The 27774-nt window shown below is 43.4% G+C and overlaps 1 protein-coding gene across 2 annotated transcripts; it reads right to left on the bottom strand.

Moving 5' to 3' along the window:
• Positions 1-722: 722 nt before the first annotated feature.
• LOC142149702 (protein mono-ADP-ribosyltransferase TIPARP-like) lies at positions 723-26577 on the bottom strand. 2 transcript variants are annotated; one of them, XM_075205008.1, is made up of 7 exons: positions 26384-26577; positions 7231-7336; positions 5512-5948; positions 5222-5387; positions 3571-3758; positions 2572-2835; positions 723-1972 (listed from the first exon to the last, which is right to left on the bottom strand). In XM_075205008.1, exons 3-7 carry the CDS (start codon positions 5943-5945, stop codon positions 1522-1524), a joined length of 1503 nt encoding a protein of 500 aa, XP_075061109.1. In that variant the 5' UTR covers positions 5946-5948; positions 7231-7336; positions 26384-26577; the 3' UTR covers positions 723-1521. The 2 variants fall into 2 exon arrangements, with proteins under 2 accessions (XP_075061109.1, XP_075061110.1); XM_075205009.1 differs by lacking the exon at positions 26384-26577 and adding an exon at positions 14479-14543.
• Between the last annotated feature and the right edge of the window lie 1197 nt (positions 26578-27774).

The raw sequence follows: 27774 nt of genomic DNA, 5'->3' as shown, positions 1-27774 counted from the left end.
ACACATGTGTAGAATAGAACCAGATGGAAACTAAGACTAAAATACTGGATCCAATATACCGTGGTCACCGTTTATGAGACAGAGGTAACAACGCCAGTACTCCTCCACGGGACCGGTGTGTGACTACTGCCAGAGCAGTGGTCCACACACCAAAAACTTTCTTATTGGTGTGTGGCCCACTGCTCTGGCAGGGGCCTGTTTATTCTGTTTGCGGCCCACTGCTTTTCAGGGCCCTGCTTATTTTATGTGCGGCCTCCTGCTATGGCAGGGGCCTGCTTATTATGCGTGTGGACCACTGCACCGGCAAGGAGAGCATTGCAGCCAGCGACTATTGCATATATGGTGCTCCCGCTGATTGACCACAGGTCACTACAGCTTTTGAAGCAACCTGACACTTGGCCCTTTTGTGTGGAGGGCCCCTTGACCTGCTTTGTGTGAGCATGTCATTGTCGATTCCAGAAGGGGTGTAGTCACTCTATGCCAGAATCTAGCACTGGCCAATTGTAAAGGATTATATCCTGGGACCAGTGGTGTAATGGCAATCTGACCTTCCACTATTTGGTTTTCCAAATAGTTTTTAGCTGACTGCTCTGCTTTTGCCACCACCTTATACATATTTTATGTTTAAATAAAACTGTGACCTTTTGCCAAAATTAAACTCGTGTCCTTGTGGTTATTTATGATAACAAAACAGTAATATAAAGATGAACACACAAAGGAGGTTGAATGCATGAAAAGAGGGACATTAACACTATGCAGGTTATTAATTTTACAAGATGCAAAATTGCAAATAGAGCTCAGTATAGTATTTCTTTAAACATTATTGAAAAAAAAACAAATAATTAAATCAATAGATAACAAAATATTAAATGGTATATGAAGCTGAAAGTGCTACAACCCATTCTAGTTAGTATGCACAATGACTCCTGTTCTAGACTGTTCAAGGGTTTTGGGTTCGATTGTAACTAAAGTGCTATTTCCATGTAGTTTGTACTCCCTATTTTTGTGTGGGCTTCGTCCGGAGGTACCAGGATCTTCTAATAGATCAATTACATATTAGTGAGATGATCGACTTCTGACTAGAGATGAAAATGAGCAACATTTTGCACAAATAGAGTTTTGTGGTCTATTTTGCAGAGGTACAAAATTAAAGGAACACAATCTTCAAGTTCTGCTTCAGCGTCACCAGTCCTCACTGTCCACACTACTGTGTGGTTTAGTAGGACTGGGAAATTTGAGGTTATATTCCTCAGGCAAACCATGCTATTATAATGTCACTCTTGTATCCCTACCCCCTTTCTACACAGTATCACAATGTTCATCTTGGGTATTTTTGGAGTGCTCACAATTTACATCCTACACATCTCTTCTTCCATCCAAGACAGAATGTTGGGCACAGTTGTCATTCATCCTTAGCACACTACTTGTATGTCTAGCGGAGGAAGATCAGGGTAAGTATCTTGTGATCTACAGGTGAGGGAACACCATAAAAAATGCAAAATCCTGGGCGAATGAGTGTCCTTAATCCAGTAGAACCATGTCTTGCATCTCCCCATATTTGATGAGAAAGTACGGGTAGAACTGGTCATTGTCAAACACAATAAATATGTCGGGGTTTTTGGATTTGTTCACACAAGAGTCATAGAGGAGGCTTGCCGGGTCCTCAGGATTTATAGCTGGAGGACGGACGTAAGAGGATTTGCCAAATGATGGACATCCTACCAGCACCTTGGCGAGAAACATGAAGTGGTAACCATCGGAATTGGCAGGAGAATAATCATGAGCATAGCTGGCATCTTCAGCGAAGTAGCAACCTTTACCGTAGACCGTCCCATGCTTGCCGGACACACGTGGATCAAAGTTCAGTTTACAAATGGCTTCTATTACGTTGGCATCTGTGCCATGGAAAAGATATCTTTCCAAACATCCTTTATCTATGTTACTATTACTTGCAGCCATGTAAGCCCTCTTCCTGTAAGACACAACAATAAATGACACTAATTAAATTCAATAATATGACCGCTAGTAGAAAAGTACTTCAATATACTAAAACATGTAAACTTTAATTATGATTCTACTATTTTGTTACATTTAATTCATTAACAATATTATTAACATACATTTCTTTCAACTTTCAAATTGTTCAAGTTACCTCTTCTTATAATAATATATCCAGTCAGTGTATTAGCTCTCCCTATATAATAATATATCCAGTCGGTGTATTACCTCTCCCTATATAATAATATTTCCAGTCTGTGTATTACCTCTCCCTATATAATAATATATCCAGTCGGTGTATTACCTCTCCCTATATAATAATATATCCAGTCGGTGTATTACCTCTCCCTATATAATAATATATCCAGTCGGTGTATTACCTCTCCCTATATAATAATATTTTCAGTCTGTATATTACCTCTCCGGCACTGGCCTCTCACTCTGTGTTATTGCAGCCAGTAACGACTGATCATTGTGGGTCATGTTGGAAAATTCAGACATTAGATGAGCACACACACAGGCAGGTGACGGACCACCACGTTCACAGGTCATTATCTAGGTGATCTTTCTTACCTGAAATATTTCTCCCACTGGAAGTAGTTCTGGATCCTGGAGATCTGATGGATGATATACTTGTACTCCTGCATTGTCTTATGGAAGTAAGTGTATACATACGAGTACTCACTGTCTGCACATGTCAGTGGTTTGTCCTCATAAATGAGTGAGGTGTCAGTTATTAGCCAGGTCTCGGGGTACACACTTCCAGCAGTGTTTTGCCTGATACGCTGTGCAGTTGAATTGGACGACCAGACAGAGTCCAGGCAATTGGAGAGGGTCCTAAAACAGTCGAAAAGCATCCACTTAATCACAGTTGCTCTCAGACATAGTTCTCTACATTTGTAGGTGATTTCGGGGACTCTTTGGTAGATGGCACTTGTGCATATAATGCAGCACTGCATCCACACTTGCAGTTCATAAATAACCCATATTGTATATGAAACATAGTGCAGTTTAAACTGTCGCATTAGTACCTTAAGTTTGACTTTTTAGCTCTTTGCTGTTTGTATATGGGAAAGTGAGTCCCCATTTCTATGGATATTAGAAGTCACAGAGTTCCATGCCATATATATATAAGCACAAGGTTGTAGAGTGACTGCCTCTATAATGAGAACTTCTATCCGTAACATAGGGAGTACATTATTCCTTATGATACACAAGTTTTCCTAACTTGGATATTATTTACATGGATTTTACATATGAATATCACGTGTGTATTATAATGGTGTTATTTAGTTTAAGCTTTTACCATTGCGCACAGAGTAGGCAACAGGCCTGCTACTTATTTGTACGGTGAGATTCTTAGGAACAAAATGAGCGTCACCAGTGTAAGAGATATAGTGAACGTGGAATCTCTTCATTTACACCTATGGAAAGCTATGCTTGATGTCTATGGCATGGCCTTAACTTACTGGAATTTTCATTACTTGAATATTTGCAATCAAGTCTGAATATAAAATCAGGACTAGCACCACCCCTACCCCGTCCCCCCTTCCCCTTTCCCCCTTCTCTTACCAGAGCTTTGATTTCATTAAGGCTGAAGATCTGAAGACCGGTCGTTTTCTCATCCTCCTCTTGGTTCCAGTTTCAAGGTTTGTTTGTACCATGTTCGTCAGATGAAGAGAATATTTGAAAACTATTGTCTTACAGAACACCTCCTCACAACTGTCTCTCAGGCCATTCTTTATACACTTCAAAAATTTCTGTATGAGACAGATAGGAAAAATGAGTCTCATTGGAAGAATGAAACGAGACCTTGGGGTAAATGTATCAAGCTGAGAGTTTTCCGGCAAGTTTGAAAAGTGGAGATGTTGCCTAGAGCAACCAATCAGATTCTAACTATCATTTTGTAGCATGTACTAAATAAATGATAGCTACACTTTTTCAAACTCGCCGGAAAACTCTCAGCTTGATACATTTACCCCCTGATTTACGTCAGTTCAGAGTAAAGTAGAAATGTCCATGCAGTGGGGTGTTCTTACAAACATGACCCCTTCCTCTTTATGGAACAAACACACAGAGAGATCCCCCAGCACACTGCTATAGCCAGTAACATATCTGCCATTTCTACTGTAGATAAAAATGCAAAAGTCTTAGTTGCACACATTTGCAAATGTATGTTAAAGCCACCCGCCACTCCACGGTGAATTTGCTAATAGGGTGGTCCTAACTCTAAACAATGAGAGTCCCATATATTTGGGCCATACAGATGTGTTTTTAAATTGAGAGCTAACTTACCAAAGAGGTACCCCAGAAGCCTCCAAATAGCAATCCAATGTCAGCACTCAGCCTCAGCTACTGACATCAACATGCCTCTCAGACAGATAAAGAAGTGGAAGTTGCTCAAATCAATTTATAGGCTATAGCAGGTGCATGAAAGGGTGGGGTTATCCTAAAAGGAACAAACAGAGTTTTCCGGCGAGTTTGAAAAGTGGAGATGTTGCCTATAGCAAGCAATCAGATTCTAACTATCATTTTGTAGCATGTACTAAATAAATAATAGCTAGAATCTGATAGGTTTTTCAAACTCGACAGAAAACTCTCAGCTTGATACATTTACCCCCTGATTTACACCAGTTTAGAGCAAAGTAGAAATGTCCGTGCAGCAGGGTTTTCTTACAAACATGACCCCTTCCTCTTTATGTCATTTCACTAATCTCAGCAAAACGTTAACTTGCTTTTACACTGCAACTCGAAACCCTTTAATTAACAATGTCCTCATTCCTCCTCCTGAGGGCGAGGCTATCTTCTGCTCCTCTGCAAACGCCGTTATGATGCTCCATAAATTCATGCACTAATATTATATTTTACAGTAGAGGAAACATTATTCCCATATGCTATTATGTATTTCTGCTAAAAAAAAACCTCAATGATTTCAAATTATACTTGTTTGAAAAACAATGGGACCTGGCATCCGAGACATAGAGAAGTTGTTGGGGTAATTTACAAGAATGATTGAAGCTGACAGTTGATTGGTTTATATGTTTCACTACATATTTACACGATTTTACTTTGTTATCAATAATTCATGATAATAAAAGATAGCATAAAGTGCAGTGGGGATCTCACAATCTGCAGGATATCTTATGCTGACATAGGTAGGTGAATATTTATAGAGACAACAAGTGAAAATAAACCTTAATCTTTAGGTTTATATCTTTCTTACCGGACTATATTCCTCCCACACATCCTCTTTAGTTTCATAGTAGTACTTGTAGGTTGTATTAAACTGTACGGTGAAAGAGCTGGAGGTGGAGAGACGTCGGACACGATCGAACGCTTGGCTATCATGGATCATCATACAAGAGAGGTCAATAAGGATCTCAGAACCCCTGGGTGGAGAGAGTAGGTGAATTATGTGAAAAGAGGTGAAGGAGCTTATTTACATGACTACAGGAAGAAGACATTGCCATTGGAATAAAAGGATATGATAAAAACATTCTTTACCACACTTACTGGTGTCTTCCAGTCACTTGCACCCTAGCAGGGTCACTGAACAGCCTCTCCAAGATTTGCTGAGCCTCTTCTATCACGTTACTCCATGTGTTGGTATTTTTATCCCTCAGTTGCCATGCGTATGGTAAAACTGTGTGATGTTGCGGGCAAAGAAACTGCAGTGGGCAGTCGTCAATCAGGAAGTTTGAGCAGATGTCTATGTCATCACCCTGGTGTATATTATATATGGGGTTCAATTTAAAATAAGTTGCCAATTCTTCTTCCCATGGTATTTCATGTGTCTCCTGGACCACAGCAGAACTGGGTTGTATGGGTCTTGTCCCCTTCCCAGATTCCAGTTCACATAGAGCAATTTCTTCATTTCTAGGATTTAAGCCCTTAACTTCTCTTGGTCTAATGAATATCTTCTTATAGCGACGTTTAAATGGAGCCATTTCCTGCAGGACAAATAAACAGAGATACAATAAAACATTGTCAACTTATTACCTAGGGCTCCTAGTATTGTGAATGTTGTAGAGATGTCCAGACATCTATGTGATCCCCTAAAGTCGACCTTTCCATTTGAATGATAAATACACTGTAACCTATTCCAATTAGTTCTAATCTAAGAACATCATTCTTCATTGAGTTGGACCACTCCCGGAGCACAATGTGGCCTGAGTACAGATGATGGTATCATGGTTTTGTGGGCAGTCACTTTCCCACCTCACTTCCCAACATGCCCAATAATAATTCATTTCAATCAGATTATTATTGGCTATTGGTCTTGTGTTGGTGACACACATACCGTAATATCAGACCAGTTGCCAAATATCATCAATTTCATATAGTAGGAATCCCTCTGCGCAATTTAGGACCGGAAGAAGGAATAAAATATGCTGTGCATGACCATGAACTTGGTACATGCTCATCTTCTATATCATATCGATGTTGAAAAATGTGATCGGAGGATGACCAATATCGTTTTGTGCATGCAATCCTCTTCAGATTGCATTAAAGATTAGTTGAATCTGGCCAAGCCCAAAACATCAAGAAATCCCCAGTTTTAGGGGAATAGTTGCTACCATCACCAGGCTTTTTCAATGGCTCCTTGAACCACTTCTGGGTTGTGTATCTAGTTACTAAAGCACCTCTTTGCTGGCTGGTAATTATCCAGCCCCTTGTCCCTTGAACCAGTACAGGTCAATTCATTCACTTAACTTGCACATGAAACCTTCCAGGAGCCCAGCTCTGGTGTATAGCACTCCCTCTATGTCGTTATCGGCTCCACAGAGTTAGTAGCCAGACCACAGATACAGCAGTATTCCTGTGGCTACTACTGAAGCCTCAGAACTCTGATGGGTTGCTTTGCATTCTGGAGGCAATGCACCTCCTGGGTTTGATTGAATCCAGAAAGCTAATGGTTTGTGGGGGGAAGGGTGACCTGGCCACAATCTAGGATAAGAATATTTTACCTTTGGTTAAACATTTTTGGCAGATTAAGGAAGACTTCAAGAAGTAGCAGATATTGATGAGCAAAAACAAAGTTGGCACCCAAGTTTCATGGAATTATGTTTCATGGCTATGTCTAGCATTCAGTAATGTCATTCTCATTGTAATTAGCATTGACCAACTAATTTTTATGCTGGGTTCATATTATATTAGGATCTTATTTAAATTAGTCACAAAACTCTTCTGTATTTTTACGACTGATCTTTATTTTCCATACACATCTCTTACTTTCTGGCTTCCTGGTGCTATTTTTCTTCTCCCAGGATTATAAAATATACACAGCACAGTGTCTCCAGTCAAGTAAATGGGCTCAGGGGCAAGTAGGTGGTATTACCTGAGAACACAAATAAATATACATCAAACTTCAAATTTCAAAGATGAAGCATGAGGGTAATATACATCCTGTAGTTCAGTACTAATCTCAATTTACATTAAGCTCTTTAAAATAGATTATTGCCTCTGTTTTAATGGGACCTTAAAAGGTCAAGAAGCTGCAAAAGAGACTGCAGTCAGTTGAGCTGCTGTGACATCACTGGTCTTGCCCCAGTGTAGTCGACCAACCCACACAGTGCATTTCTACATAGCAATCTCATCTATGCTTCCTTCTGACAACCATTAGTTGGGGAAGCCTTATTGTGTTGTATACCCCCCCTGTAACTAATGGATAATGATCTCTTTGGTCAAATCAAGACAGCTCCTGGACCCATGGGAAGCTTCAATCTCATCTACATGTAGGAATGAGAGAAATGGAAGACTGTGTTGGGCCAGATGTCCAGTCTTAAGGGCACAGTGGACAACCATGCAGAGAAGGCATGGTAGAGGGTCTAACAGGTTTATTGCATGCAATAGAGACATGTCAGTGTATTTGATATTACAGATAGTTATTTTAAAGTTACAGTTATATACATCACAGGATAGATTATTTGATATTACACACATCGCACATTGAGTCTAAAAGGGACTTTCCACCAGTTCAGCAAGGTCTTAGTTGATTTATGCTAGAACAGTGGAAATTTACAAATCATAAAGTGGAAGTACTAGACAGTGTGTCATGATAAACAACATTATAACACCTTTTTTAATATCATAAAATGCAAGTAGCTAACCTTTAGCACAAATGTCTGTCCAGGCACATTGTATTTGCTTTTCTAACTATGATAAACCAATAAATGTAGTATTTGGATCATCCCTGGCCCATATTGGCCATACCACTGCCTTGGATGTATCAGGATACTGTCACGAGCCGCGGCGGTAGGCCGCATCCTGGCATGAACTAGCAGCCGGGCGTGTGTTTTAGTTTCTGTGTTCTGTTATTATCCTTGTGGCATAGATGTAGGAGGGTGTAGGGACATCCTCCAACACCAGGGGGAGCTCTCATATGATTTAAACTGGTTCACTTATATTTTTGTACATGCTTCCTGGTTATGTTATTACCTATGCTAGTTCTAGCTAGTAATTAATTAGCTGCCTCCTGAGGCTGATTGTCAGCCCTATCCTCCTCTGTCCTGATTGGCTCTTAGTACTATTTGAGTCAGTGAGATCTGAGCCTCACTGCCGGTTATAGCGTCCTGTTTTAAGTTCTGCTGCCTGCTGCTTTGTTCCTGTGTTGGTGTTTCAACCTTAGACTGATTACCCGTGTATGACCCTTGCCTGTTCCTGGACTCTGAACCTGTGCTTCAGACCCTGATCTATTGCCTGAACTTGGAATCTGAACCTTTGCTAGTGACACTGATCTTACGCCTGTCCCTGGTTTCTGAACCTGTGCCTGCGACCCCTGACCTTGGTTTGTTCTTCGGCTACGTTGTCTGCTGCCAGCTCCGATTCTGGCCTGGATCCCACGCTGCTGTCTATCATCACGCCCTATTCCTGGATTCTCCTTAGCCGGTACTCATCTCTCGACCCTCTGTGTGTCTGCAGCCAAGTCTGTCCCCACCACCAGGGGCAACATTGAACACCAGACCTCAGAGCAGACTCCGGGTTTTGTTGTACCGGCTGGAGGGCTTCCTAATAGATAAAACATACACTCTACCTTAATGTCAGGACTGTGAGATCTCCCACTACTCTTATCAAATATGAGCATACCAGGGGGCTAGAGCCAGAGATCACTTGATAACCCTGGTACCCTAGGGTTCTCTAGGATCCCACAGGCAAAAAGAGAAAGGAGACACAACAGTATTTTTATTAAAGAAGGAAAAACCCAACAGTAAAAAATTGGTTAGGAAATGTAGTTCTAATGAGGTTGCTTGCATAGTTGTCCATCTGTAAAACCAATCTTTAATGTTTCTAAGCATTACCGCATGATTATAATTCGTTATACCCAAAAAGTTAATTCCAACATTCGATTTTACCTTGTATAATTTCCTCAGGCTTATTCTCGGTCTACCTCCTTTTGAAAAAAAGATCTTAGAAGATTTATTTTTTTCGGATCATGTACCGTGATGAGTATGGGTAAGGATTGTATTAAGTAGAGCAGACTTTAGAAAGATATCATTTTAATCAAGGTTGCTCTTCCTAAGTAAGTCAGTTTCCAGCTCCCAAAGTCCTCCTCCAATTTTTGAATTACTGCAATAATGTTTAGTTTATACAGGTTGGCGTCATTCTTGGGGAGATTAATTTCTAAATAAGGAAAGTGATGTATTGCCCACAGTAATGGAAGAGCATTTCCCCATGATGATTTCGTTTGATTAGCCTTAAGGAACATAGCTATGGATTTCACCACATTGATCATGAATCCTGACTAAAAGTATTAATCTTTTCCATAATTGCTGGTAGAGAGTTTTTAGGGTTGGCTATATAAAAAAGAATTAACTTATCTCTCACCTTTCTACTTTAAGTCCCTAAAAAGTTTGCAATATGTGTAACAATGAGTCTATAGCTATGTTGAATAGCAGTGGTGAGAGGGGGCTTCCCTGACCAGTCCCCCTACCCATTGCAGTCTTATTACCTTTATTACCTGTTCAACAATAAGGATGTTGAAGGATCGGTATAGAAATATCTAACGGGCCTTGCGGCTGGATAAGTTACAGATAACTCATTTGTGGCTGGATCACGTAGAAATAACTTATTGTAGATATTTATTTTAACTAGGAGTGCAGTGCACCTCTGTATATCATTACAAATGTACTTATCTTTTTATATTGGTATGTGTGGAAATGTCTTGACTTCTGAGACAGTGTGTCATGTTTGGGTTTTGCAACTGTCTGGAGACAGATAATCTTATGTTAATTAGACCTTTTCATAGCTAAGTGACCAAAACGTTTGTTGAGCCTGAAAGACAGGAGGAGGTAATTATACTTGCTGGTAGACTCCATAAGTGATTACAGGTAAATGTGAATTTTACAAATTGTGTTCAAAACAAGATTAGAGAAATGTTATATCCTGATGGTAAACATTCAATAGAAATCCTCAGATGTTGTGTTGCTGCTAGCAGCAATGTAAAAAGGTATCAAACCCCTTCCAGGCTGATATATGTGCAGGCTGGATGAAGGCTGGATTACATCCTGCCAGGGTATCTGTGTAAATCTGTACAAAATGTATGCAGTATTATTATTCCATCTGTACTTTCTGTATATCACTAGTACCTCAAACTAGTGAGTGTGTAACTGTCCTTTTTAGGACTTCCTGAGCTAATAAACATCACTGCTTAAGGAACCTGCTTTGACGCCTACTTACCTGCTGTAATTCCTGTGACCTACAGATTAGACCCAATTTAATCCGTTATCCAGCTGTTCTGAGGTTGGGACCCAGCATTCCAGTTCCAATGCTCTGCCCAGCTCTAGGAAATTACTATACCCCGGGCGATGTAGGGGGGGGCGATTTAGGGCCCGCCCCCTTTCCGATATCTAAGGCTGCCAGCGGCTGCACAGTATGTGCAGGTACATTCAGCAGTGACAGTGTGCTGTCCCGCTGCTCTGATTGTGTTTAAAACACAATCAGAGCAGCCGGGCAGCACAATGTCACTGCTGAACGGACCTGCACAGTGTGTAGCTGTCGGCAGCAAGCCCCTGCTAGGGGGGGCGATCGCCCCCCCCCCCCCTGGATCCGCCACTGGCCAGTGTGATAGGCCAGGGGGAACCGTCCACAGCAACCCTGATCTGAAGGAAAGAGGTCAGGGGTACCAGCCCTGGTACCCAGCGAGGGTGCACACTAGCAGCGAGCGTAACCCAGAAGGACGCAGTTCTAGGTGCCGCTAAGGAGCCTAGTGGTGGCAGCAGCAAAATCCCCTCCTACTGCGGTTAGAGGGCGCATTTGGGATAAAGAAAGGGGATGGTGGTAAAGCAAGCCCAGCCGTTCCCCAGCAACACAACAGACAGGGTGGTGTTGGAGAAATCCTGGTCGAACACTTGCTGCCTAAGGACATCAAAAAAGTGAGGCAAGAGGATCGTGTTGATCGAGTGAAGGGGCAGATTAAAATAGGCAATGTACAGTAAGGCCATGCCGACACAGAAAAGGCCAATTCAAGTACTGTGTTTCTCTTAAGCACTCCTGTTTTGAGCCCTATCATTTGCACCAGCTACAGGGCAGTCTTAAGTGCCGACTGATAGTGATGACTGACATGGAATAGTCTTTGTATTAAAAACTAGATCTGTGCATTTCCCTATCTACCACTGAACATGTGTATACAAGGATGATTAACTATATAAGCCCCTAAACAATATCACAGTCACTTGCAGGACATGCTAAATTAAAATGAATGTTACTGGAGGTATCAGGACTGTTTATAGACCCCTGAGAGTGAAGCACCATTGTGGGAGGACTTGTCATCTGATGTAAAAGAGCACTGTTGGTTCGCTGATGGTTCTGCTACACTAACAGCTGAAGGACAAGTGTGGTCCAGTGGTGGATCCAGGGGGAAGGCGATCGGGGCGATCGCCCCCCCCCATTCCCCCCTACCAGGGGCTTGCAGGTCCGTTCAGCAGTGACAGTATGCTGCCCGGCTGCTCTGATTGTGTTTTAAACACAATCAGAGCAGCGGGACAGCACACTTTCACTGCTGAACGGACCTGCACATACTGTGCAGCCGCTGGCAGCCTTAGAACACAGAAAGGGGGCGGGACCTAAATCGCCCCCCCCCCCTAAAATCGCCCGGGGTAGGACAAATGTCTGGGTCCGCCCCTGGTGTGGTCTGCTGAAGCCTGGTAGCCAACTTCATAGATGAGACAGAAGAGGGAGGATTTGGGCTATTTTCAAAGTAACTAAAGAGACTACAGCCCTTATAATTATTTACATTGATATCTGAGCATTGTTTAAATTACTGAACGGATGTTCTCCTGGAAATATGACTACGGGACAATCAACAATAACGGATGGGAGAAGGTGTGGATTACTGTCCATTACCATAAAAACTGTGAGACAATATAATGCACATAACAAACAATCAGAGGAACTAACTATAAAACATAGTGTGCTAGTTACACTTCTCAGGTCACAGAGGAGCTGAAGCTTAATTCCAGCAAGTAAAGTGATATATTCTGCAACTGCAGTACACACAATAGTGATGCCATCTAAATCAGTTTTTAAACACACTTCAAAAGACTACCCTGGTATTACAACAAAGACTTGATTTACCGTATGGGATTCTGATGAAAATACAAGTAGATAATGGCGCAGTCAGGAGAGAAAGTGCAACTGTATAGGTGATACACCTACCATGGAAAAGCAGAATGACTGTAGAGTAGAATGTTGTGTTCATTTAACCCTGCATTGTGATACCACACTTCCAGCAGATGCCATCATTGTGCAAGTATGGCTCAGTCCTCAAACTATGTGGAAAATGTTTATAGCACAGTGTTAAAAGCGTTTTGTCGTTATCCAATAACGATTGTCGAATCTCGATTTGTGTTTCCAACGCACAAAGATTTATTCTCAAAAAGTAGCAGAATATATTCAAGCGAAATAATAATAAGTACAGCCGTTACTTATCGCAGGCGCTCTGGATCCAGTGAACAGTCATTCAGTCCTGAAGTCTTCCCGGTCAAGGTGACTGAACACTAGATGAGGAGCTGCTGCTTATACGCAAACAGATATACAGTAAAACAATGCAAAGGGTGTGGCTTACTTCTATTGGTCCAGGTTTCAGGAGGGTCCAGGGGGTTGCAGATCATAGGCTAGTTTAAGCTCAGGAATCCAAAGGTGGGAGTCATCTCTCCAGGGGATGGGCTCCGATCTTCCCGCCAAGATTTCTAATCCTAATAGTCCATAATTCCTTAACATTAATAACTTGCGTATGCACTCTGCAATCCCTTCGCAGAGTGAACCGGACAGTTGCAAATGTGAAGGGGATTAGTATGATACCACACATGACCTGATTCCTTCAACGTGTACCATATGTTTTACTGATATGCATATAACTTATAATATTACACATAAACTCTACTATATTTTAACATAAATAACTATGTGCTGCAACTACTATTAATATGTACTATTTTGCAAGTGTGAGTGTTTGTGCGAATGTATGTAAAAGCGTAAATACAGTTTGTGCCACGTGTTGCGGCTGCATACGCCCTTTCACGCCGTAGCGTGCCATACGCATCTTTGCAGACAAAGACAACCAAGTTTGCTTGATTTTAATTGAAATGACTTTATCCAATTTGCTGACTTCGACAACAGTTTCAACAGATATTGGGGATGTCAGCGGTGATGGTCGCCAAAATGTTTCACCCAGGCCTAAATCACTTACAGATGCAGCTAGCATATAGCCCCTCTGGGTGATCCTGAAGTGGAGGTGAATTGCAAGGGCAGAGGAGGCGTGGCGCCATGTATCACATCAGTTTGGCCCCGACTCCTGTGAGCAATGCTGCTATCGTATCAATCAGGGGGGACAAAATGATGCAATTACAGCAAAACTCGTCATAGAGGCCCCCCACACATGCAGGATGTGGGGAGAATGGCCTGATTCCCGGTAATCCGGAAGATGTGAGAGTGGGCAATGAGTAGGCATTGACAGCAACAAAGAGCATTTTTTTCTGTGCCACCCTATGTCTGTGGAATCTGTTTGCAAGACATGTTTAATTGCAATCCCTGTTTCTGCAGAACTTCTGAGAGGGGACAAAGTAACTGTTGTAATCGCCGAGTCCCACCACTTTTCGCCTGCGTGACAGCCCCACAGGGGTCAGATCCTCCATTTACCAGGGGGATTTCACCAGGTTCCATTAAAGAGCCCTGGCACGGTAAATACAAGCAGCAGTACATTTCTTTACTACCACCCACAAGCCACCAATGACAATCAGACCCATCAATATACCTATACAGTCTGGGCTAAACATGATATTCTAAAAGGACCATTGTCAGGGGATAACAGCAGATAGCAAACAACCGGGGGTGCCACCAGAAACTGCTGGGCCCAGTACACACAAACAGGCAGCCCCCCTCATTTCTCTCCCTCCCTGGCCCGCTGGAGGAAGAGGTGTAGCATGGAGGTCTGCGGCAAGCACATGTAAACATCACCTGAAAGAAAATAAAATGTTCACTTACTTGAAGATTAATGGCTGGGCTTTGGTCTTTGTACCTCCAGCTGATTATTATTGTTCTGAAAGTCTGTGGAGAGAGGGTAAGATTGGAGAGAATGAGGAGGACTGAAGGTTGCAGAGAGGAGGGAGGTAAATGGAAGGTAGAAACTCAGCAAGTGGATGTACAGGACATTGAGGAAATTGAGGACAGCAAGGGATACAGAAACAAAAAGAGCAGAAGAGAGTGAACAAGAGAGGTTAGGAAACAAAATGAGAATGGCTTAAGGACGAGGCTGCTGGTCGACTGTGTTGTACTCTCCTACCTATTACTGCAAATTTCACATCCTGCTGCTGGTTTCCTGTCTGGATCCTGGCATGTTGGGGCCTGTTTGGCAAATGTATAGGTACATGAAAGTCAAGCAATAGGTAAGCAGAGTACATAACAATATATAATACATACATCCTACCTTCAAAAGGGCTGAACGTTACCCTTAATTTTGAGATTGAGAAAATAACCTAAAGATGCCCACTTCACTCATCCAAAAATGCCCACACATGCCACCTAGACCTCACACATGTTCCAAAATAGCCCCACATGCACTCAGACTCCCATATGCACTATGAAACTACCCCTCGTATCTCCGCACATGCTCTTCAGACTTCCCCACATGCACCTTATATGCCCCTCAGACCTCCCCACATGCACCTTATATGCTCACCAGAACTCTACACCTAAATATTCTTTTATTCACTCAAATGTGTGTATATATATATATATGTTATAAATATATTGCATGTAATTTATCATACATCCCCTGCCCCAATTCTTGTCCCTCTTTACCACACATCCCCTGCCCTGTCTCTCTTCATCGCATATACCCCCCCGCACTGTCCTTCTCCACCACTTACCTAGATATTGTTGATGTGATTTTGTAGCTCCCAGACAGGGATGGACTAGAACGCCGTGTGGTGGCCTCATCACTGCAACGCTCGCTCCCAGTCTATCTGTGACTGGGAGCCACCGGATTGTGAGGGACAAATTGTAAGTAATAATTTAAAAAAATCACAACCCACTACAATCCCAATCCTAAATTATTAGCATTGAAGGGGCCCTTTAAAAGAGTAATTATAAAAAAAAAATTAAAATTCAAGGGGCATGGTCAGGCCCAATCTGTCTTTTTGATCTCTGCATTCGATCTTTAATCATGTTGTGCTCATATGTAATGGTCGTATTGTTGAACATGTTCTATACATAATAGTCTCCGTCACACCATTTAAGCACAGGCATTTCATTGTAAATACATCTTCATATCATATAGTTTGATCTTTTCCTACACGAGATTATGAATTTTTTCTTTTTTATCTTTTTCTGCACTGTGTCTACTTTGACTTCTAGCATATGTTCATGTTCATGCTTTTAGCATGCAATATTATATTCTTTCTTTAAGTATATACAATATTTCTGTTTTTTAAATGTTTAATTTTATATATGTATTTAGGGTCATTGCGATCTCCACTTACCCTTATGATCGCTATTGGCTCTGATAATAAGAGTTCATTACACATATTGCAATTAGTAGTCACTATTTAAGCAAGCTAATTTACACGTGCCTTATACCCGCTCAGTGTTGAAACGGGTTAGTACGGCTACATAGATGTGTCTATTTTAAACACATACCTGCTATCGACCACTCAACGTATAACAGTATTGCAGCAGAGGACGATTACATCTTTCGTTGACTGTTATTACAAGCTGATATTATTTGGATTAGCGGTAATGAGAGCTGCTATTCTCAGTTGATGGAAACAAGTACTTTCTTTACAGCCTGCCATTTAAAAAGATTTCATTTCCACTGTTTTGCTCTTTGTGTATGTGCTATAGTGTATTAAATTTCTTGTATTCCTGTTTGTTATATATAAGATTTAGGTGCAATCTCATTTGAATTTGAATAAGGCTGCACACACATGCATATTATTTGCATATCTTGTCACGCTAATCCCTTATATAAAGATGCTTTTCTGTAAATAAACAGCATTCTCTGTGTCAGACGCCGTCCCCGCTGATTCCCTGTCAGACGGGGAACGGACGTCTGATCCCCCCGTCGGCTGCCGCGGACTTCCGGATTGCGGGCGCATGCGCCCTGGCCTCAGTCCCGTTGCTAGGCAACGGGACGCTGCTTCAGTTTCCGCCTCCGCTCTCCACCAATCACCTCTGTTTGGATTCTATTTAAACCTGCCTCTGGCGCCATTAGGGTGCCAGAGTAACAGCTTCACCACCAGTGTTCCTGGCTTCCTTATTTCTCCATACTCCTGAGTATTCTGATTCCTGAATACCTTTTGTGACCCCGGCTTGGCGACCATTCTACTCTTCTGTGTGACCCATTCTGTACTGTGACTTCGGCTTGGCGACTATTCCTTTGGATTACCCTTTTGTACCTGATATTCCTGATTGCTGTGACCCGGAACCGTCTGACCCCTCTACGCTACACTGGTAACTGGCTAATAGGTCCGCGACCTGCGTGCTCTCTGCTGCGAAGTCCAAACCTCCTTGCGGGGGTCCCAGGGGTACGTTAGACTCCGCGCCTGTTTGACCAGTGGCACCAATACCAGTTAGTGTCTTACTATCGTCAGCCTCATAGGCCTACAGCGTGACAGTTTACTCTGGCCATGACTGACGGTACCGGAGAACCCTCATCCCGAGACCTCCTCATCCATTTAGGAGTACGGGTAGAACGCCAGGAGGCCGACCAAGCACAACTCTTGCAGTGTTTACAAGGAGTGATTTCCCGCTTGGATGCCCTGAGCACTTCTCAGGCAGCAGCCCCAGTTCCTGATCCTGCTCCGGCCGCTGCCCTACCAAGCGCAGTACTTGCTACCTCTAGAACACTACGGATTCCAACCCCAGAGAAATACGACGGTAATCCCAAAGGATGCCGTGGATTCCTATATCAGTGTTCCATCCAGTTTGAACTTTCACCGGAATACTTTGCATCTGAGAGAGCTAAGGTAGCCTATATTATTTCCCTCCTGACGGGACAAGCCCTAGCTTGGGCCTCGCCACTGTGGGAACGAAGACATGGATCTCTCCTTCATTCTGATACTTTTATTGAGAACTTCCGGAGGGTATTTGATGAACCTGGTCGTGTGTCTTCGGCTGCATCCAGTTTGTTAGCTCTTCGCCAAGGTTCCTTAACTGCAGGTCAATATGCGGTTCACTTTCGTACCTTAGCCTCAGAATTAGGCTGGAATGATGAAGCTCTCTCCGCCACCTATTGGCAAGGCCTGTCAGACCCTATCAAGGACGCACTGGCTTCGCAAGAGCTTCCATCCAAGCTTGACGACTTGGTCTCTTTGTGTGTCAAAGTAGACATTCGCCTTCAAGAGCGCTCTCAGGAGAGGGTCCAAGGTTGTCGCACTGTGCTTTTGGCTCCTCGTTTTCAATCCCCAGCTCTCCCGGCGGAAGAGCCGATGCAAATTGGACGCTCTCGTCTGTCACGGGATGAGAGAGAACGCAGGATCAAGAATCGTTTGTGTTTGTACTGTGGAGAATCCGGCCATCTGCTATCTTCCTGTCCCAAGAGGCCGGAAAACTTCACTGTGTCACGGGCACTAGGACTCTTTGCCCAGGATATCACCAGATGATGTTCTTACCAGAGTAATATAGCTGGTACTATGGTCCTCTGGTAGCAGGGTGACAACGGAACAGGAGAGTCAGCATATGGTAAGAGAATGCTCAAGGAAAGTCTATGACTAGCAGCAACTGGTAATGACTTAGATGTATGAACACGAGGAACCAGATGGACAAGTAAACGTGAGGAGAGTCAGTGGTCTGCGTACAGCAAGTTGTACCACTGCTATAGTGAGGAGAAATGTCCAGGAGTAGAGAGGAGGTAGTGAAAGTCAGTGGTCTGCATATAGCAAGTTGTACCACTGTCTATAGTGAAGGAATGGATTCCAGGTGCAAGTAGGTAACGGGGAAGTCAGTGGTCTGTGTACAGCAAGTTGTACCACTGCTTATGTGAGAGGAAACTTGAAACTGGTGCCAATGGGAAACAGGAGTCAGTGGTCTGCGTTCAACAAGTTGTACCACTGCTATATATATGTGAGGAGGGGCACGAGGAGATGAATGGAATGCAGAGGATACACGGAGCACACGGACCTTGATCCCACGATGATAACCACAATACAATAATAACTGACAAGCGCTGCTTGAAGTATACAAAGTCACTATAGAGATCCAGGTAATAGGAAACAAAGTCAATAGTAACAATGGCTTCAGTAGATGGAGGACTCCGGAGATGAACACAACACAGTCCAGACGGATATGCAATACAATAGCAAAGTCAATGGAAGGTATGCATACCGCGGTTCAGGAGAGCAGGCTGTCAAGGAGACGTGCAGGGATACCTGAACGGCTGAACGCCGGCAGGAGGAGAGACCACTGGAGGATGGAAGCGGTAATCAGGTTGGTGCAGCGCCCGGAAGGTAACCGGTAATCAACGGAGCAATACTCAGGAAGCAGTAGTAAGTAAAATCGGAAACATGATGAACACAGGAGAGTTGAGGCTGTCTGGTATCCGGCAGTAGTAGCGGAGGCAGCGGAGGGAAGGCACGCTGAACACTGGAGAGTAGAGGCGGTCTGGAATCCGGCAGTAGTAGCGAAGGCAGCGGAGGGGAGACACGCTGAACACAGGAGAGTAGAGACGGTCTGGAATCCGGCAGCAGTAGCAGATAGGAATCAGTGGAGAGCTGACACGATGAACACAGGAGAGTTGAGACGGTCTGGAACCCGGCAGTAGTAACGGAGGCAGCGGAGAGCAGACACGCTGAACACAGGAGAGTTGAGGCGGACTGGAATCCGGCAGCAGTAGCAGATAGGAATCAGCTGAGTGCAGACACGATGAACACAGGAGAGTTGAAGTGGTCTGGAAACCACAATCGTAGTAGACAGGAATCAGCTGGAGCTGAATACACGAGGAAACACAGGAACACCTTCAGAGGCTCATGGGGAATGAGACTCCAAGATCAGGCAACCAGGTAATGATCACAGGTGGTTTAAATAGGGAGGGTTGCCTGATCATCCAATCAATTAAAAGCAACAGGTACTGAAGGTTTCATAAGGGCTGCACACGCGCAGACCCTCAGGATGGCGGACGGCCACGGTTCCTGAACACAGGAGAAATAGCACTCACAGTCCGGTGAGTGACACACCGCCTAGGCAACACCAGGGAGGTTGTTCTAGGTTCATGTCTCCATTCTCCCTCTCCTTCCAAAGATAACAGTTTTCTGATGCCTGTCACCCTCACATTTTCGGACTCTTCCCTAAATTGTTCTGCTTTTGTGGATTCCGGATCTGCAGGAAATTTCATCTCTGCCACTCTGGTGTCGAAGCTTCACATACCCTGCACTCCATTGCCGCAACCTCTGGTTCTTACTGCAGTTGACGGTAACCGTGTCAGCAACGGTTCCATCACTGACACTACTGCTCCAGTTCAGTTGCAGGTAGGGGTACTCCATCAAGAGTGGATTCAGTTCCTGGTTATCCCACAGTCCGTTAACTCCATCATTTTAGGGCTACCATGGCTCAGGAAACATTCACCACAATTCGATTGGGCTCACGCTCAAGTTACCTCCTGGGGCTCCTCATGCTTCAATCAATGCCTCTCGAAAATACTTCCTCCTAACCAACTTCCTTGTCTCTCTCTGGACTCCCACCTCAAACTACCAGAGCCGTATTTAGACTTTATTGATGTGTTTAGCAAAACCGCTGCAGAGACGCTCCCTCCACATCGAGCATGGGATTGTCCTATTGAGCTAATTCCCGGCAAAACTTTTCCCAAAGGTAGAGTCTATCCTCTGGCTCTCCCTGAGACTAAGGCAATGTCTTTATATATATCAGATAACCTTCAAAGAGGATTTATCAGAAAGTCCACCTCGCCAGCAGGAGCTGGATTCTTTTTTGTAAAAAAAAAAGACGGCTCATTAAGACCGTGCATAGACTACCGCCGTCTTAATGATATTACCATCAAGAACCGCTATCCGCTCCCATTGATCACAGAACTGTTCGACCGGATTAGAGGAGCCAAAATCTTCTCTAAATTAGATCTCAGAGTGGCCTACAACTTAATCCGCATTCGAAAGGGCGATGAGTGGAAAACGACATTTAACACCCGTGACGGGCACTATGAGTACTTAGTCATGCCGTTTGGACTTTGCAATGCCCCCGCAGTGTTTCAAGATGTTGTCAACGAGATCTTCAGGGATCTTCTGTATCAATTTGTGATTGTCTACCTGGACGATATTTTGATATTTTCATCTGACTTACATGTTCATCGTCTCCATGTCAAGACTGTTCTTTCTCGTCTCCGGAAACATTCCTTATATTGCAAGCTGGAGAAATGCCTTTTTGAGCGTCCACAAGTTCTATTTCTAGGATACATAGTTTCTGGCACAGGCCTGCTGATGGATCCGCAGAAAGTGAAGGCCATTGTCAACTGGCCATTACCTATTGGTCTCAAAGCTACCCAACGCTTTATCGGTTTTGCTAATTATTACCGGCAGTTCATTAAAGGCTTTTCATCCATTATCTGTCCTATTACAGCTTTAACTCGAAAAGGTGCCTGCAGCAAACCATGGCCTGTCGAAGCCATATTGGCCTTCAAAACTCTTAAAGAAGCATTTCTTTCGGTCCCTATACTCAAACAGCCAGACCAGGGGAGACCGTTTTTTATTGAAGTGGACGCTTCTTCAGTCGGGATTGGAGCAATTCTTTCCCAGAAATCTGCTTCAGGAACATTATAGACTTGTGAATTCCTGTCTAAGAAATTCTTTAGCACTGAACTAAATTATGGAATCGGTGACAAGGAATTATTAGCCATCAAGATTGCCCTTGAGGAGTGGCGTCACTTACTAGAGGGTGCCTTACATCCCGTCACGGTCATGACAGATCATAAAAATCTTACTTATCTCCAGGAAGCACAATGTCTTAACACCGTCAAGCTCGCTGGTCTCTTTTCTTTGCCAGGTTCCAACTCATTCTCACCTTTCGTCCCGGTTCCAAAAACTCCAAGGCTGATGCTCTCTCCAGGTCCTTTGATAATGATGGTACTCTCACTTGTTTAGACAACAAAATGATTCTAAATCCAATACAAACAGTGGCCATTACCAATTCTTCAGTAACCTCTCCCCCTCCAGGGCGTACATTCGTGGAACCTCATCTCCACTCTAAACTACTATGTTGGGCTCACGAGTCCAAATTTGCCGGCCATGCCGGTTACAAGAGAACCAAAGAATTTTTCTCCAGATATTATTGGTGGCCTAAACTGGCTTCAGATGTTCAAAAATTCGTATCTGCATGTTCGGTTTGTGCATGCCACAAGGCGCCAAGACAAAGCCCTCCTGGTCTTCTCCTTCCTCTGCCTATTCCGGATTCTCCCTGGACCAGCATTACGATGGACTTCATCACCGATCTCCCTTTGAGCAATGGCTACAATACCATCTGGGTCGTTTTAGACTTTTTCAAAAATGTCACACTTTACTCCTTGTAAAGGTCTCCCTTCAGCCCCTAAACTCGCAGATTTGTTTCTAAAGAACATCTTCCGTCTTCACGGATGCCCTCAAGAGATCATCTCTGACAGAGGAGTACAATTTGTCGCTAAGTTCTGGAGAGCTTTCTGTAATAAGATTGGAGTCAGTCTCAAATTTTCTTCCGGATATCACCCCCAAACTAACGGACAGACAGAACGAGTGAATTAAGACTTGGAGTGTTTCCTACGGTGTTTTGCTTCTGATCATCAAACGACATGGAATGATCTTCTGTATTGGGCCGAATTCGCCCACAACAATCTTCTACATTCCTCCTCTGGGCGTTCTCCATTTTTCATTATCTACGGCAGACATCCCACTCCTCCTCTCTTATCCGAAGCTCCTTCTTCTCTAGTACCAGCGGCTGATACTCTCATCCATGACTTCTCTCAAATCTGGTCTCAAACCAAAGAAGCACTGTCTACTTCTGTACAGAGACAGAAGAAAGCGGCTGATCTTCATAGAAGAGTTGCTCCAGTACTAAGGGTAGGAGACCGTGTTTGGTTGTCTACGCGCAACCTTCGACTTCAAGTTCCATCCATGAAATTGGCTCCTAAGTTTATTGGTCCCTTTTCCATAGCACAAGTCATCAATCTTGTTTCCTTCAAACTTACATTACCTCCGTTTCTTAAGATCCATAACACATTTCATATTTCATTGCTGAAACCGCTGATTCTCAACGAATTCTTCAGCGAACCTGCTCCTCCTCCACCTATTAAAACATCTTTAGGGGATGAATTCGAGATCGAGAGAATTCTGAAGAGACATTTTTTCCAGCGCAAACCTCAGTATCTAGTACACTGGAGAGGTTACGGTCCAGAGGAGAGATCGTGGGTCTCGGAAGCCGACCTTCATGCTCCTCGTCTCCTTGCAAAATTTCTGAGGAAAGGCAATCCTTCTCTGAGAGGGAGGAGGGGAGGGGGTACTGTCAGACGCCGTCCCCGCTGATTCCCTGTCAGACGGGGAACGGACGTCTGATCCCCCCCGCCGGCTGCCACGGACTTCCGGATTGCGGGCGCATGCGCCCTGGCCTCAGTCCCGTTGCTAGGCAACAGGACGCTGCTTCAGTTTCCGCCTCCGCTCTCCACCAATCACCTCTGTTTGGATTCTATTTAAACCTGCCTCTGGCGCCATTAGGGTGCCAGAGTAACAGCTTCACCACCAGTGTTCCTGGCTTCCTTATTTCTCCATACTCCTGAGTATTCTGATTCCTGATTACCTGTTGTGACCCCGACTTGGCGACCATTCTACTCTTCTGTGTGACCCATTCTGTACTGTGACTTCGGCTTGACGACTATTCCTTTGGATTACCCTTTTGTACCTGATATTCCTGATTGCTGTGACCCGGAACCGTCTGACCCCTCTACGCTACACTGGTAACTGGCTAATAGGGGTACGTTAGACTCCGCGCCTGTTTGACCAGTGGCACCAATACCGGTTAGTGTCTTACTATCTTCAGCCTCATAGGCCTACAGCGTGACACTTTGTAGCAATAGCTAATTTGCACAATGTACTGACCATCTGCTTGAACACTAAAAAATCAATCACTGTATACAGTATAATACAATATTCTGTGTCACACAACAAAGATCGAAAACAACAGGTTTATAAGGTCTCACAGCCCTCCCTACCCTTTCATTTAAGTTTGCACCTTTGTGATCAACCTCGTCTGTGCAACTCTTTTTATGTGCGATGATAATGATGATGTTTCCGACAGGAAAATGCGTTGTTTAAACTCACATTTAACTCTGGTCTCCCTATTCATTTCACACCAATACATTTGAAGAACTGTGACAAATGTTGCACAATAAGGAAATAAAGATGTATTTTCCTGTATAACTATGTCCCACCCAGTGTGTGGTATATTTTTTCACTCATTTAATGGTGATTGTATTAATAAACATTGCAATAAATATCCCTCACAGGATATGTGGTTCTATCAGAAACTTAAATTTAAAAAAAAAAAAAGAAGAAAAAGTGAAGACTAGATGACTCCTATTTGCTCATAATATTATGTTGCTGAGAGTGATTTTCCTTTGTTATTTAGAGGTTTATGTATTAAAAATATATGGTGTCAATAAATGCATATTTAAGCATCACTTAAATGCACCATGCCTGTCAGGAGCCGCAGTGACTCCCCGCACCTGGTCTCTGGCGTCCCGGGCGTCGCTGTGACGACCGGGACGTCACTTCCGGTTTCCGCGTCCCAGTTGCCTAGGCTACAACCGGGACGCCTGCACCTACCTGCCGCCGAGCCCGGCCAGCTGTCAAACAGCCAGGCACGTGCGCACAGGACTACTCAGACTCATCCAATGGTGGCTGATTAGGGCAGAACTCTGCTGGTCTTTCTCTCCCTTTTACTGGCTGCATGCCAGTAATCAATTATGCAGCACTTGCTGGGCCTTGCCCTGATTGGCCCTTTGCATTTTTTAAGGCAGTGAGAACTGAGCCTCACTGCCAGTTATAGCGTTCTGTTTCAGTTTGCTGCCTGTTTCTGTGCTTGATTGGTGTTGTAACCTTGGATTGCTTTCTCCGTGTATGTCCTCTGCTTGTTCCTGGACACTGAACCTATGCCTGTGACCCTGACCTTCTGCCTGTACCCGGACTCTGAACCTTTGCCTGTGACCCCGACCTTCTGCCTGTCCCCGGTCTCTGAACCTTTGCCTGTGACCCCGACCTTCTGCCTGTACCCCAACTCCGAACCATTGCTTGTGACCCTGACCCTGCTGGTACCTGACATCTCCACCAGTGCTCTTCCAGTTCGCAGATCTCTGGTCCGTCTCTACTCCGTGTATTACCTCCTGTACCTGTGCGTTGCTGTGCGAGCATAAACTTGTACTACATTGAGCATAAGTCCTGGGGGCATCCGAGTACCTGTGAGCATAACCAGTCTCTATGGGAAAGGCAGCTACTAAAGGTGAAGACCTATTCTACTAAAGTTCTATAAGTTTATGCCGCACTGGTAGCCGTAACAATGCCAGGGCTGCTCTGAGACCGCCAGCGAAGTCCCCCCTCTAGTGCAAACTGCTTTTACTAGTTACTTGCAGCCGAACACTGCCAGTGAACGGAAGAAGTGTTATGCGCACAGTACTTCCATGGTAAGGGATTCTGTGAAGACGGAGAGGCTTCAGCAGAAACTCATAAAAAATAACAGGTAATGCCATTTTTCCAATCTTTATGCTTTATAATAAGGGCACTGCGACACTGCAGAATGTTGCAGTGCCCTTATTAATCTAGGAAGCCAGCGATAAGAAACGTTAAATAGATTACAGCAGGGGTAAGCTCTTCATACATTTAGTGATGGCCATTTTATTACAGAGAAAACTGTATTAAAATGAGATGTGTAAGGTAATCATACAAATAAAGATTCTTTAATAAGACCAAACAATCTTGCACAGATACAGTGTATACAACAAGTACGGTGTAGCACGGTGGTGTAGTGGTTAGCACTTCTGCCTTACAGCACTGGTGTCATGAGTTCAATTCCCGACCATGGCCTTATCTGTGAGGAGTTTGTATGTTCTCCCCGTGTTTGCATGGGTTTCCTCCAGGTGCTCCGGTTTCCTCCCACACTCCAAAAACATACTGGTAGGTTAATTTGCTGCTAACAAATTGACCCTAGGCTGTCTGTCTGTCTGTCTATCTCTGTCTGTGTGTGTTAGGGAATTTAGACTGTAAGCCCTAATGGGGCAGGGACTGATGTGAGTGAGTTCTCTGTACAGCGCTGCGGAATTAGTGGCGCTATATAAATAAATGGTGATGATGATGATGATGATGATGAAGTGGTTTAAAGCATTTGTGTACTACTTGCTAAATCTAAATACAGTGGTATGTTTATTGTTTTATATAAGTGATATGTGACAACCTACAAACTGAACTTCATGTCAGAAAACAGAAAATGATGTTGGAAAATGCGATTATAAATCATGCACAATTAAAAATACCATAGAGGGGATCCCATTCAATTTTCATCTGTGTATTATTTGTCTAAGCGATATGTCTGGCCTTTGCATTATTTTGTTTTTCATGTATTACGTAATGTGTTATAGATCATTGCCGTCTATTTATTGTAGAATACTGTAAATGTCATGTACAGCTCTGCGGATGTTTTGTAGTGCATTATATATAAAAATATGAAGCATTTAACCTCATATATCAAACTCCCATTGTCCTATAGATTGTTAAGCTTGCGAGCAGGGCCCAATTACCTCTCTGTCTGTCAGCATTGTTTTATTACAGTGTTTGTTTCCAATTGTTATGCTCTACGGAATTTGCTGAAGTTATATAACTGAATAAATGTTGATGATGATTATGAAGATAACAAAATAATAATTCAATGAACATACCTGTATAATATGATCCACGTGCTTTATAATGAAAGTCTTGCATAGATTGTGTCATTTTCCATTAAACAAGGATTTAAGGAGCAAGAAAGTTGTTTAAAACAACCACAAGAGAAGCTGTTAAATAATCGTTATAAAATAGAAGTCGGAGCTCACTTGTTATTATGACCAAGAGCATGGAGAAACTGTGCTGTAGGTTATATTGTATTATCTAGTTTCAGTTTCTCTTTCAGCAAATTATGTATGAGTAACAACTGTCTCATGATGGTGTGATTAGGGGTTTTCCTACAACATACAAGGGACAAACAGATAGGGACATGTAAAGCCATACTTGCCTAGTTTTTAAATTTCTCTTCAGGGAGGATCCTGGAGGAGAAATCATGTGACAGGGGGTGGCAGGGGCATTTCAAAGCAAATTGTGCCATTAAGTGCACGCTGCACAATAGTTTCATTTAGTACCAGTGCACCTCAATGGTCAATCAAGTGCAAACGGAGTTGATTACCTCCTTCCCACACTCGGGGCATTCTCTGTAAACTAAAAGAACCTTGGATATTGCACCAGGCAGGTTCATGACATTGAGAGAAGCTCTAGCAAAAGCTAGAGCTGTCTCAGCACACTAGAAAACTGGTGCTCTACTGACAGCAATGGTGGAGTCCCTGGTAGCCTTCATTTTAATACCTTGGATGATGTACCAGGCTGATTGGTGACATTGAGAAAAGTCTACCAACTTCATAGTAGTTTCATCTATGGCATACATGAAAACAATAAGCATAACAACAAGAACCTGGGAACAATAGTGCAGAATAAGAAATGCATATACAATTAGAACAAATCTTATGGCATACAGAAAATATCAGCCTCAGACATGACAAGGGACATACAAGGTAGAAGGAGAGCGGACAGACATGAGACCTAAGGTAGAGTGGAAAATCTAGTTCCCAAATATACTTCTATGTCACCTATTGAAGTTCCTGCAGTTAACTCTTTGTGTCTAGATTTCTGTCCCATTTGGTCAAATGTTCATATTCCTCCAAGTAATCAACCCAGTAGCATTCAAGTTGAAATAACCACCTCACTTCGCATCTCTTTTTATTGAATCCACTATCAATTGTTTTTCTTCTTCGTCCTCTCCTCCATCTGTAATCAATACTCAGCAAGGAGATGAGTTTGAAGTCAAACAGATCCTTGATTCCAGAAATTCCCAAAGGAAGATCCAGTACTTGGTGGATTGGAAGGGCTTTGGTCCTGAAGAACGATCTTGGGTTGTTTCCTCTGATATTCATACCCTTAATGTTCTGAAGAAATTTCATCCTAAATTTCCCAACACACCCTTTGTAAGGTGTTCACTGCCCACTTTAATAGGGGAGTACTGTCACGCACCGGCCCCTCCGGC

Source organism: Mixophyes fleayi, chromosome 4 (assembly GCF_038048845.1).
Source record: "Mixophyes fleayi isolate aMixFle1 chromosome 4, aMixFle1.hap1, whole genome shotgun sequence".
Lineage (NCBI taxonomy): Eukaryota > Metazoa > Chordata > Amphibia > Anura > Limnodynastidae > Mixophyes > Mixophyes fleayi.
This window is presented reverse-complemented; position numbering and strand designations above follow the sequence as displayed.